The sequence below is a fragment of the Maylandia zebra genome, linkage group LG22, assembly GCF_041146795.1.
Source record: "Maylandia zebra isolate NMK-2024a linkage group LG22, Mzebra_GT3a, whole genome shotgun sequence".
Taxonomy (NCBI): domain Eukaryota; kingdom Metazoa; phylum Chordata; class Actinopteri; order Cichliformes; family Cichlidae; genus Maylandia; species Maylandia zebra.
The window spans coordinates 25,579,501-25,593,052 of NC_135187.1; the positions used below are offsets into that span (position 1 = coordinate 25,579,501).

Here is a 13,552-nt window from a genome sequence, read left to right on the forward strand (position 1 = left end):
AGTAGCCTTACATAAGTGGCAATACTTCAGTTAACTAGTTTGAATTGTAAAATGACTGCTGTATCAGTTGGTGTGCTATATTACTCTATAATTACCCTGCTGACTAGAAGTTCAGTGTATCATGTCGTGTGGGCTTTGTATTTCTGTTAGTCTGATAACACTGTACAGACAACTAACGTATTATTTCTCGTTTCTTTCAGGAACCTGACTGACACTGTGCTTTGCCTGGTAGGTGTGCACATACTGTAAGAGAAGTAGACCAAAATAAAAAAATAATATGACTAATATAAGCTGTAAAGTGATGGGTTCAAACTTTGTGCTAGACCTTTTAAACACAATTTTATAATAAATACACATAAGTGCAGCTTAACAATTGGGCTAAAATATTTTTTTCGTACATTTTTGTAGTCACACTACATGTGATTAATTAATGATTCACTCAATCATATTTGTATTTAAAAATATTATTGCTGAATTTAATTAAATATTTATTCTTTTAAAAAGTGCCCAATTATGCAACTTTTTGCACATGGCAGCCGACAACAGTTTAGCTTGAATATTTGTTTTGTCCTTTTGCAGTAGTCACATTTAGTTCATACAATTACCATGTGATATAATTTTAATAAAATTATTTTTTTTCTTGTTTTTTGTTCAGAGTGTGTAGAAGAAGAAGAACAAGGACCAGATCTCCAGTCTTCTCTCTCACATCCCAACCCCCCAACCCCTCTATCCTCTGTCCTGCTCCACCTATTGTCTCTGCCTTCTTTCCATCTGTATTTCACTCTGTGGTTTGTGAGAAATTTTGCCAAACCAACAATCCTTTTGCGGTTTGATTTAAAGCCGTGTCTCTCCTGCTCTGTCTGTTCTCTCTGCTAAATTTTCTCTCTACCTGTTTTTCACTCTTGGCTTGCTGCTGAAAAACGCCAAGCCAACAAAGCAATAAAGAGTGCATATTTTGCCTCAACCTATGAACAAACTGAACAAACAAAGAAAAATCTGCGGTTTGATTTAAAGCCGTGTCTCTCCTGCTCTGTCTGTTCTCACTGCTAAATTTTCTCTCTACCTGTTTTTCACTCTTGGCTTGCTGCTGAAAAACGCCAAGCCATTAAAGCAATAAAGAGTGCATATATTGCCTCTACCTGAGAACAAACTGAACAAACAAAGAAAACTAATTCACGGTTTGATTGTGATTTCCCAGCCGTGTCTCTCCTGCTCTGCCTGTTCTCTCTTCTAAATTTTCTCTCTACCTGTTTTTCACTCTTGGCTTGCTGCTAAGTTGTGCCAAGCCAATAAAGAGAGTGCATAATATTCTCTCAACTGAAGAACAAACTGTCAAACGAAAGACAACTGTTTAAGACAAATAAAAACTGAAATATAAAAACAAAGACAACATCTCCTGGTGTGTGCCACTCTTATCTTGTGAACATATTTTCTAAAGACTAAGAAACACTTGCAGTGTGTGAAAATGCCAAGGAAGCAGAAAAAGTCACAAGCTGCAAAACAACGCTGGAAAAAGCTTCATGAGTTTCACAAAGTACCAACATGTGAACAAGCTGAGTTTGATTTTCCTCAGAGCTCTGCAGAAGACAGTGTGTCTACAAAGACCAATTCTGACAGTGTCAAACAGGCAGGTCAACATGTTCCTGCACATGTACAACAGGTATCTTATGCTGATGCTGTAAAGAGTGGACTGCAGCATGAATTTAATGAACAACATGAGGTGTCATGTGACCCACAGGTGGGTTATGCTGATTTTTTGAAAAGAGGCTGTCACAGTGATGTGGCAGGACCATCTCATGCAGAAAGACTGAACCTTGAAAACCAGCCCTCTGTTATACATGTCTGTGCATCTCGCAGCCAGGCTCATCCTAAATATGGAGACTCCAGAAACAAGCAGTGCACATGTAACTCACTCACATTTCTTGCTTTCCTTCATGAGAATGAAAACATGACTACAGCTGATCTTAATCTGGTCTTGGATAAAGGTGATGTGATGTACAAAGAGGCCAAGAAAAGATTTCCTAAAAATATTCATTTGGCTACCGATGAGCTGCCAGACAAAGTTGATGCTCGCAGGTCTATGTATCATGTCAACATGACACAGCCTTCCCGGTATGGGACATTTGAAGAACCTCCAGAGGAGGCAGTAGATACCTTTCTGAGCTTAGAAGCAGGACTGAGCTGCCTGTTGTCAGATGTGCAGTATGCCTTACTGATTATGAGTGGATTGTGTATCGCAGTGTTCAGATCCACATCAGGCATATATGGTTTCTTTGACCCACACCCTAGAACACCCATTGGTCTTCCTCTACTACTACAGTCACGTAATCGTGGTACAGCTGTGATGCTGAAATTCACACTCCTCAGTGACATGATTAAGAGGCTACAAGATTCTTATGAAATGATGGAGATATCACCCTCTTGTAACTATGAACTGAAGCCTGTGCAGTTCTACAGTATGAGCACAGTCAACCTGAGTGATACTATCACAGACACAGTCTGCAGACCAACAGCTGCCACTGCTGTGGCACCTACTCACTCTGATACAACTGTTGATGAAGCAAACCCCTCTACTCCAAGGAGAAACACAACCACTGATCCGACTGAAAATATCTTTTGTCAAATGTCCATTTGTACGCCACTGGTGAAACAAAAAGAAGTCCACATGACTCAGTTCACATCATATGAAGATCAGAATGAACCTCCTAATATACCAACTGAAGAACTATGCAGTGAATTAAGTTTCCTTCCATCAAGTGATGCTTTTTCATGTCAATCAAATGCTGCCATAACAAATGTTGCTGCCTGTGACCTTTCTGATATAGTTTTACAAAAAGTGAAAAAAGTTAATAAACAACAAAGGCAAAAAATGAAAAGAAGATTAATGGCATCAGAGAAACCCAGAAATCAGAGAAAAGAAAACCAAAAAAGGAAAGAACGACAAAAGTATGCTTCAAATAAAGATTACAAAGAAAAGAAAAAATCTTGCACAAGCGAGACATATAAAAACAATCCTGAAGTTAGACAAAAACAACAACAGTATATGAAAAGACGCTACTGTGAAAATGATGAATTCAGACAGAAACAACAGCAATATATTAGAAGACGTTACTGTGAAAATGATGAATTCAGACAGAAACAACAGCAATATATTACAAGACGTTACTGTGAAAATGATGAATTCAGAAAGAAACAAAAACAATATGTTAAAAAACGTTTTTCTGAGAATGCTACAGTTAGAAAGAAACAACAACAATATATTAAAAGACGCTACTGTGACAATGCTGAATTTAGACAAAAAAAAAAAAACTATATAACTAAAAGGTATCAAGAAAACCCTGAATTCAGAGAGAGACAGAGATCTCGAGTGACTCAGCGTTATGCACGTGACAATGCATTCAGAGTAAGACACAGACAACTAATGAAACAACTAATGCGAGACAGGTATCAAAGTAATCTTGCATTCAGGATTATGCACAACATGAGATGTGCCATGAAAATAAAAAGGAAATACAGATGGGTGAACAGACAAACCCAAGAGAGTGACAACAGTGTGATCAACGAGGCCATATCTGTGTTCAAATCACAAATCAAAGCTGGACCATCATACCCATGTACTGTCTGTTTCAAGGCTTCATTTCCAAACCAAGTGCGACCCTGCACAAGGTCAAAGTATGTCAAAAACCCACATGTGGTTGCAACATGTTTGACTGGAAGATTTGTTCATGTTTGTGATGAAAACTGCAGAAATGAGCAGTGCAATGTTCCTGATGAGAGAAAGAGAGAGTGGATTTGTCACACCTGCCACGATCATCTTAAAAATGGATCCATGCCAGCACTTGCTGTTGCCAATAAACTGGATCTTGCTGATACTCCACCTGAACTGTCTGATCTCAACATACTGGAGAGACATCTCATAGCCAAGTGCATACCATTTGCCAAGATCATTCCTCTTCCCAAAGGCAGACAAAGAGCAATTAGAGGAAATGTGGTCTGTGTCCCATCCGAGGTACAGGAAACTGTTGAAGCATTGCCTCGATTGAGAATTAATTCTCAGGTCATGAGAGTAAAACTGAAGAGACGCTTGTCTTACAAAGGTCATCAGCTGTTTCAGACTGTAAGCTGGTCTAAACTTGTGCAAGCACTGCATAAACTCAAGCAGATTCACCCACAGTATAAGGATGTGAGCATCAGAGATGATGCTGAGCTGTGTGATCCAACACTTCCTGATGAAGATGATGATGATGATGATGATGAAAACATGAATGAGGACGATTATGATGAGGCTGATTTAATGGAAATTGACAGCTGTGAGAAAAATGCACTGAGTGAAGCACAAAATAAAAATGAACAGGACATTGACACGTTACCCTGTGATGGTGAACAATCGCATGAACAGATGAGAGATGATTCAGAGCAAGCAGATGGACTGACTAATGGTGGTTTTGCACTCGAGTCCTGTTTGCAGCCCCCTGATGTGGCTGAGGAGATATTATGTTTCAGTGAAGGAATCTACTCTGTTGCTCCTGCAGAGAGAAACAATCCAATAAGTTTTTTCAAAACACCTAAACTGGAGGCCATGGCCTTCCCTGTGCAGTTTCCTACAGGCCAAAACACACTTGATGAAAGAAGGCTGATCAAAGTATCCCCCAGTGGGTATTTCAAATCAAGACTTTTCTGCATTGATGATCGTTTTGCCAAAGACACAAACTATTTGTTCTTTGCACAGTTTGTGACTGAAATACACTTGGCTACATCCAGCATGACAGTACAGTTAAGGAAGGCAAAGCCTCTGACCAGAGATGGTAGAAAAATAACCTCAGGCATGTTACAAGATAAACATGAGGTGGAGAAACTGGTGCGAAATAAAGATGCAGTGAGATTCATGCAGCCTCTGAGAGGAACCCCAGCCTATTGGGAGAAAACAACAAGAGATCTTTTTGCCATGATCAGACAGTTGGGAACTCCCACGTTCTTTTGCACATTTTCAGCTGCTGAAATGCGCTGGCCTGAAGTGATCGAGGCAATAACAAGGCAGCAAGGTGAACAAGTGAATTTTGAAGGACTCGACTGGTCAGCAAAGTGTGACATCCTGAGAAGCAATCCTGTCACAACAATGCGCATGTTTGACAAGAGAGTTGAAGCATTATTCAGAGATTTACTCTTATCTCCCGCAGAGCCACTTGGCAAAGTCATTGACTACTTTTACAGAGTTGAGTTTCAGCACAGAGGAAGCCCACACATACACTGTCTCCTGTGGGTAGAAGGTGCTCCTGTGTTTGAGGAGGATGATGAGCAAACTGTTGTTGATTTTATAAACAAATACATCACAGCTCAGCTGCCTGATCCACATAAACAACCCGAACTGTACAAAAAAGTAACAGAAGTGCAAAAACACAGTAAGAACCACACAAAGACGTGCTTTAGGAGTTTAAGCTCCGGGTGCCGTTTTGGTTTTCCCAAACCACCCTGCAATGAGACAATGATCACAAGACCCAGTGAGGATGATGCACTGGAAGTAGAAACGGCAAAGAACAAGCTCAGACCACTGAACCAGCTGCTGAATGAACCTGAAACTGCTTCCATGAGTTTAGAGCAGCTCTTGGAAAGATGCAAGTTGACACATGCAGAATATGAGAGATACCTGAATAAAATGAACATGAGGAGTACGATCATACTAAAGCGTGATCCAAAAGACTCTTGGATAAATGGCTATAATCCACATCTGCTTGAAGCCTGGAACAGTAATATCGACATAAGCTTTGTTTTAGATGCTTTTGGTGCTGCAAATTATTTAATGAAATATATATCAAAAAAAGAGGGCGGGCTATCTGAGTACCTGAAAACTGTCATTGAGAACTCCAATAAGGACAGTGTAAATGAGTGCGATGAAATGAGAGCCGTCATGCAGGCATATTCAAAGAAGCGAGAGATCAGTGCACAGGAGTGTGTTGCTCGTGCATGTGGTCTTCACATGAAGCAATGTTCACGTGCTGTAATATTCATTCCAACTGATGATAATCCTGTGAAAATGAGTCGTCCCCTGTCAGTTCTGGACAACACAACACCTGAGTCTTCCAATGTTTGGATGACATCTTTGAATGACAAATACAAAGCCAGACCTGAAACACCAGAGTATGAGGAGATGTGCATGGCAGACTTTGCTGCTACTTGCAGGATTGTCTATGGCCAACAGAAAAAAGGTAAAGATGTTTTGCCCCTTCTCAATGAGATGGGGTTTGTGCAAAGGCGCAAAAACAATAAGCCTGCTATCATCAGATTTCACCGCTGCTCACAAGAAAAACATCCAGAGCAATATTACGGAAGACTGCTTAAACTGTACCTTCCTCATCGTTCAGACCACGAACTGAAAACACCATCGTTGCCAACCTATCAGGCTTTCTATGGTGCTGGCTGTGTACAGCTGCCAGGTACTGACCGTCTTGAGTACGTGCAACACATTGTCAAAAGAAACAGAGAAAAATATGAGAAAAACAGTGAGGAGATCGAGAGCGCTGTTGAGGAATATGAGCAGAACAGAGGTGTGACTGACGAATGGTGTAATCTGGCACCTGAATCAGATCTCGTAAGGTTGCCACTTGTTGAACAAGAAAGAGAGCGAGACAATGAAAATGAACAGGAAGATGTGCCCGACTACAGCCGTCAGGCTGATGCTTCAACAGAAGTCAGAGCCATCAGGGAACCCCCTGCTATTGATCCCACATTGTTACGTCAGATGTTTCAAAATCTGAATAAGAAGCAAGCCTGCATATTTTATGCAGTTAGAGACTGGTGCATTAAAAGAGTCTGTGCTCTAAATCCAGAGCAGTTTTTCTTTTATATTAATGGTGGTGCTGGAACAGGAAAATCACATCTTATCAAATGCATCTACTCAGAAGCATCTAAGATACTGAGCAAAGTGCCCAGATATGCAGACGACGTTGACATATCAAAACCCACTGTCCTGTTAACTGCTTTCACTGGGACTGCAGCTTTTAACATTTCTGGAACAACACTGCATTCTCTTCTCAAGCTGCCTAGAAGCTTAAAACCTCCCATTCAGGGACTTGGCAATCAGCTGGATGAAGTCAGATCAGAACTTTTGAATGCTGAAATAATCGTCATTGACGAAGTGTCTATGGTGTCAAGACATCTCTTTGCATATGTAGATGCAAGACTCAAACAGATCAAAGGGACTCGGAGACCCTTTGGAGGCATGTCAGTCATTGCTGTCGGAGACTTCTATCAGCTACCCCCAGTGCGACAGTCTAAACCTCTCTGTGTGCACGACCCGTCCGAGATCGACCTGTGGCGGGAGCATTTTCAGATGATCACTCTGACTGAGATTATGCGTCAGAAAGATGATGTTGTCTTTGCTGAGATGCTGAACAGAATTCGTGTAAAAGGAAAGTTGGATGAGCTTTGCGAAGCAGATAGAGATTTGTTGTTACAGGCCATAACTGAACCAGCCCATTGTCCGACTGATGCATTGCACATTTTTGCAACTAATAAAGAAGTGGATGCACACAACTCTTCAACACTGGCTCTGCTCCACACTCATATCATTGACATCCATGCAGATGATTATAGAAAAGATCCTAGAACTGGCAGAATGGCACTTCAAGACAGACCGTTGAAAGTAGGTAAAAACGAGTTACCAGACACACTGAAAGTTGCAGAAGGAGCTCGTGTCATGCTCACCAGAAACATTGACATACAAAATGGTTTGGTTAATGGAGCTTTTGGAATACTACTTAGAGTAGTTCACTCTGAAAACGACCAACACATCATCAAACTTGGACTTAAAATGGATAATGAGACATCTGGAAAGAATAACCGCACACCAGCAGACGACATGGTGTACATTGAGAGAGCAGAGGAGAATCTGAAGCAGAAAGGAGTGGTACGAAGACAGTTCCCAGTGAAGCTGGCCTTTGCATGTACAATACATAAGGTACAGGGTATGACAACTACATCAGCTGTTGTCTCTCTTAAGAGCATTTTTGAGCCCGGCATGGCCTACGTAGCTGTCAGTAGAGTGACGTCTCTCAGTGGACTGTATCTTCTTGATATGGAGGAGAAAAAAATATTCACCAACCCAGAAATCACTGCAGCACTTGAGAACATGAGACAAGCCAACCTTGATGACATGATGCCTCTTCTACACGTGAGACAAACCCTCAGCAGGTCAGAGGTTTTCACCATTGTTCATCATAATACAGAGGGACTGCCAGCTCACATTAATGACATCAAAAGTCACCATGAATTGTGTCTAGCAGATGTTTTGTGCCTAACAGAAACACACCTGCGGGGCTCTTTTGTCGCAGAGAGTCTCCACTTGGAAAATTACAATTTGTTCAAACGCAACAGACACCTGTCCTACACAAACTTTCCCCAGATGGCAAACAGAAGTGGTGGTGGAGTTGCTGTTTATGTGAAAAGTGACATTCAAGTGCATGAAAAACAGTACATCCATAATGTAACTGACCTTGAATTTCTGGCTTTAAAGGTTGAAGCACCAGTCAGTGCTCTGATTGCAGTTGTATACAGACCTCCAGACTACACTCTGAGGCCATTCCTGAAAAACCTGGTAAGCCTATTAGACTCATTGGAGATCATGGACTGTCATCCCATCATAGTTTGTGGTGATTTTAATGAGAATGTTTTATCCAGTGCAAACAAACCAATCATGGAGTTGTTTGAGTCTAGGGGATACGCACAGGTCATCACTGCCCCTACCACAGAGAAGAACACACTGCTTGACCTAATTTTCATTTCTCAGCCAGATCGATGTCTCCATTCTGGAGTCATGAAGACATACCATAGTTACCATGACCCAGTATACTGTGTATTGTCCTGTGATGATTCATGATCTAGATCTTTGAATACAGTAAGTAATTTCTATATTTTTGAATGACTTAAGAAAGTAGAGCGATATTTAAAAGTTGACGCCCTGCATTGCAGTATAATGGTTGAATTGTTTACATAAAATACAATTACATGAATTAAGTAATGATATCAGTAAAAGATGACAATTTTATTTATTACAGAAAATCTAAAATTCACTAACAGTAACCTATAAATGTCAGAAAAATCAAATATAGCAGTTTGAAACGAACAGTGTAGGCATATCCTCTCTGCAGCCAGGCTTCAACATCCTGCCAGGCTGCCCCAGTCTCACTGTGGCTGGGAGGGAGGGAGGGTGGACCAGAGGATTGCCTACACAACACATAAATGTTCAACAGCTTCTTCATTGTTTCTGAGAGAACAATAATGACTAAAGGTTGCTTTTTAAAAAAACAAACAAACAAACCTAATTACAGCAATAATGACAGTTAAGCCACTTTATGTGTGCCTCTATTTTGAAATACTATTTACAAAAATGTTATTATTTTGGTTTGTTATAAACTTTAAACTTTTTCAAAAGTATACGATTATATTTTTGGACAAATTTTTCTATGAAACATAAATTTTTATGAGCTTTTATCATGTTTCGGCCAGTGTAATCATCAGGGTGGGTCTGGGTTGATAACTGCACATTTCTGGCCAGAAATGTTTCAGCAGTGTTACATATGTAGTACATATGTTACACTTGCTTTCTGTTACCAGCTGATACCCTACATTTGTATAGACATTGGATGGTGTGAGGTTGGGGAGTTGAGTGGGAGGGGGGGGGGGGGGGTTACGGTGGGAGTTGAGGGGGGGGGGGGGGGGGGGGTTCCATTCCTGTTAGGTTTCCTTTGTTTTTCTTTTTTTTTCTTTTTAAGAGAGACACAGTCCTCCTGTGTCTTCTCCAAGCTTCACATGTAAGATCCAACAGTGTGAAGCACATAGCAGCTAGAAACTGTAATGCCACAGATCAGAGAAACTTCATCATCACCATCTTCATCGCCATACGATCAGAGCGTGAGACTTCACATCTGGAGCACAGGAGACATTCTGTGATAAGTCCTCCTTCTAGCTTGTCCCACAAGCAGTCGGTGAGATTTACTAACAACAAAAAGGGTTAATGACATTATTTCCATGAAAACATGTATTCATTCTTTGTGAAGTGTTTAAATTGTGTTTTCACTTGACCTTAGGAGTGTTAGAGTGTATTGTAATGTCTGTACTCAGGTGTTTCCCTCTGTGATTCATCCCCTTCAGAGCTGAGACACTCAGGACTGAACAGACTGCACAGTTTCTGTGATTGAGCCTTCTTTGAAACCACACATGATAGAAGGGCTTCATATTTGCAGCAGCACTACTACAGGTATTCAGTTTATTACAGGATGTGTTTGTTTCTTAGGACCAGCTCTGAGTGCACACTACCTAACATATACACCTTTCTGTTCATTACAAACCAACTACTCTGGATCATATGGCCAGTTGGCAAGAATGTTGCTGCAGGAAAACATCCCTGGAGATCACCATCATTGTCAGACTGACTGTGCCTCCTCTGTGCAGTGTCAAGATCCTCCCTAAATGAGTGTGTAAGTTAACATTTCCATTATTTTATTCCCTTTCACAAGACAAGTATCACTGATATTTACATTTACAACTACATATTCCTGTTTTCTGCTCTTCTTTTAAAGTCCTCCGCTATCCTGCTTCTGTGCTGCTTGCCACACATCAAACACTGGTCGGATGACAGGGAGGATCCACTCTGCAGTCACTGGACATGATGAGGATCATATGGGACTTCATAGTGTCACAGAAACGTTGTGCTCTGTGATTACAGGTTTTAAATGGACATAATGACGGCCTCTCTCTGATCAACAGGCTAAAGGATTGTTTTCATTGTTAGTGCTCTGTACAATGTATGCTTATTTAGTATTTCATCACAGAGCAAACCTTTATTTATTTAACATTTTTTTATTTTGTTCTAATGTTGAATTAACTGTGGGGATTTTTTTAAGTGGGCACTCGGGATGTCATATGACCAGAAATGTGGTAACTGGAATTCAACAGTATGGAAGAAAAAATCTGCTAAGAACAAAACACACACAAAACCCCCCAAGAAAATTCAAATTCATTCCATGTAATCCAATCTAAAACATTTTAAACTGCTGAACAGCAACACAAACAGTGTTAAAAAACAGTGTTAACAGAATGATTATGATGATTTTGTACCAAAGTTTCAGGTCACATGGCACACCTAGTGTGTAGTGTGGGGTATCAGCTGGTAAGTATAGTTTTTTTTCATATTTGTGTCCTTAGAGTTCAGATAGATAAAGCCTTGTGTATAATAATTAGTCATAACCACAACTCAAAGTCAGGGACTAACTAAATTTGGGACTTTGTGTCTGAGCCCAGGTTAAAACAACGTGTAAAAAAGCATTTAGCGGCATGGCTGAACAATGCTGTAAACTATTGATACTTATTTATCCATGTTCACAAAAAGGACTAATGTTTTTATTTGATTATTTGCATGTGTTAAACTGTGTCACCACCTTACGCTTTCATTTGAGTTTACTCAAAAGTCTCTATACAGTTCTCTTTTACCACTGTGTGGACTCTGTTTACATTAAAACATAAAAAAGAATGAGTAATAAAGAGATGTGTAGACAGATCAGTAGATTAAGTAGACCAATAGAAACAGTTGTTCAGCCATGTTCTAAGAAACCAACACAGTTTAAAGGTTCAGGATTGTGGTTTTAAAAGTGGAATTTTCATGTATTTCATGTGTTGCTTATTATTTTTATTTACTTATTTAATTTAGTTATTTTTATTTATTCTACTAGTCCTTTTCAGAAAGAAGCTGTAAAATATGACTTAAGATTTTTATGTTATTTTCTATGACATACAAAACAAATTGATGTATATAATACCGGTACTATTAAACATGATATACATATGTGTATATGTCTGAAAAACATTATGCTGTATATGAAAGTTTGTATTTTCTCCAGAATGTTTGTTCATCTTTTCAGTTCAATTTAACAAATTTGTTTTTACATTTATTTTTATTATTCTTTTTATGAATTAGAGATTTATAAAACATAATTCCACTCTTTAAGTGATTAGAAGAATATGAACTTTTGTTATTCATTCAGAGGTTTGCTGACTACATTTTCTTTTTGTCATTACTCATCTTTTTCTAATTAAAATTTTAAACATTTTCAGTTATTTTCCAACTTCTTCTGTGTGAACATCAGCTTTCAAAAGTTCAGCACTTTTGTTTTCAGGTTAAAAATTCTTTATTTTCCAGCTAATTCAACATTTTTAGCTTAATATTCAGCAATTAATTCATTTCAGTGCATACATTCAGATTCAAGCATTCACACTGCAGTTTCTTCAGAAAATGCACTTTCTAGTTCAAATGTAGCTACACGTTGCTGGCGAAATAAGGGCACAGAAAATCTCGAACATTGCCTTCCACACACGCAAACTGTGAATTAAACCCGTTTGTGTAGATGTAGCCCTCCAAAACCACGGTTTTTGGTTTAAACTATTTGAAGAATGCGTTCTTAGTATAATTAAGGTTCAGAAGAAGGAGAAAGGGCTTCCCAAAGGCCCAAATAACACTCACGTGCCAAATAACAATAATTACATTTTATTAAATTATGAGTTTATCCATTTTTTAAATTCCGTTTATATCGTTTCCGAGTTACTAATGAGACAAATGTTGGCCCGGAATGGCGCGCGCCTTATTTAAGCTAACATGAGTCACCCTTAAAGTGTCAGCTCGCTGGTATTACCCATTCATTTAAACCAGGGGTGCCCAATCCCGGTCCTCGAGAGCTACCGTCCTGCAGCTTTTAGATGCATCCCTACTCCAACACAGCTGAATCAAATGGTTTGATTACCTCTTCAGCATGCCATCGTGTTTGGCAAAGGCCTGATAACAAGCCATTCATTTGATTCAGCTGTGTTGGAGTAGGGATGCATCTAAAAGCTGCAGGACGGTAGCTCTCGAGGACCGGGATTGGGCACCCCTGATTTAAACGATCGACACCCATTCCTATCAAAGCCTGGCCCTTTCTATTTTCGAGAATTCGTGTGAAAGCGGGCCAGAATCAACCCGTACCTGAAGCTAAATTTTGAATAAATGAATTTACTCACCCTTTTAGCGAGCTGGATGCCATCCGAGTTCCCCGGTTTATTCAACAAACTGGCGTTCGAGTATTGTTCAGCTCCTTCTCCTTTCGCCATGGCAGAAATAACTTCGTCCTCGGTTGAATTTGCCTCAGAAATAAATACACAAATAAACCACTATCCTCCCTTAACAGAAAGAAATACGGTCCGGTAGCGTGTAAATAGCGTGACTGATGAGATGTGGTGCTGGCAGCAAGCAAGCTTGACTGGATGTAATTTTTTGGATGTCCCCGCCCTCTAACGTGAGCCATTCACACCACTACTATACCACGCCCCCTCGGGTGTGTCACAGTCATATGTTTCTTCATCAGAAGCCTTCCCTTGGAAATTCTTTGTATCCGTTTTCATCCAAGTGTGTTTACATTTACAAACGAGCTGTGACTGATCGCTCCTATAACGCGCACGCCTACTAAAAATCAAAGCTGGTGGATATATATATATATATATATACACACACACACACACACACACACAC

At 39.9% G+C, this 13,552-nt stretch overlaps 1 protein-coding gene and 1 long non-coding RNA gene across 2 annotated transcripts in view; one reads left to right on the forward strand and one right to left on the reverse strand.

Annotated features, from left to right (window-relative positions):
• The window catches only part of mfsd2ab (MFSD2 lysolipid transporter A, lysophospholipid b), a 29,464-nt gene extending 16,173 nt beyond the window's left edge, over positions 1 to 13,291 (reverse strand). Inside the window, exon 1 of the mRNA XM_024798524.2 lies at positions 13,045 to 13,291. Within this exon, the coding sequence (XP_024654292.2) occupies positions 13,045 to 13,134 (90 nt within the window). The 5' untranslated portion in view covers positions 13,135 to 13,291. The remainder of the gene's footprint in view (positions 1 to 13,044) is intronic.
• LOC143414742 (uncharacterized) lies at positions 10,378 to 12,104 on the forward strand. Its single transcript, XR_013095440.1, has 2 exons — positions 10,378 to 10,472; positions 10,575 to 12,104. It is a non-coding gene; the product is annotated as an uncharacterized LOC143414742 (long non-coding RNA).
• Positions 13,292 to 13,552: the final 261 nt, after the last annotated feature.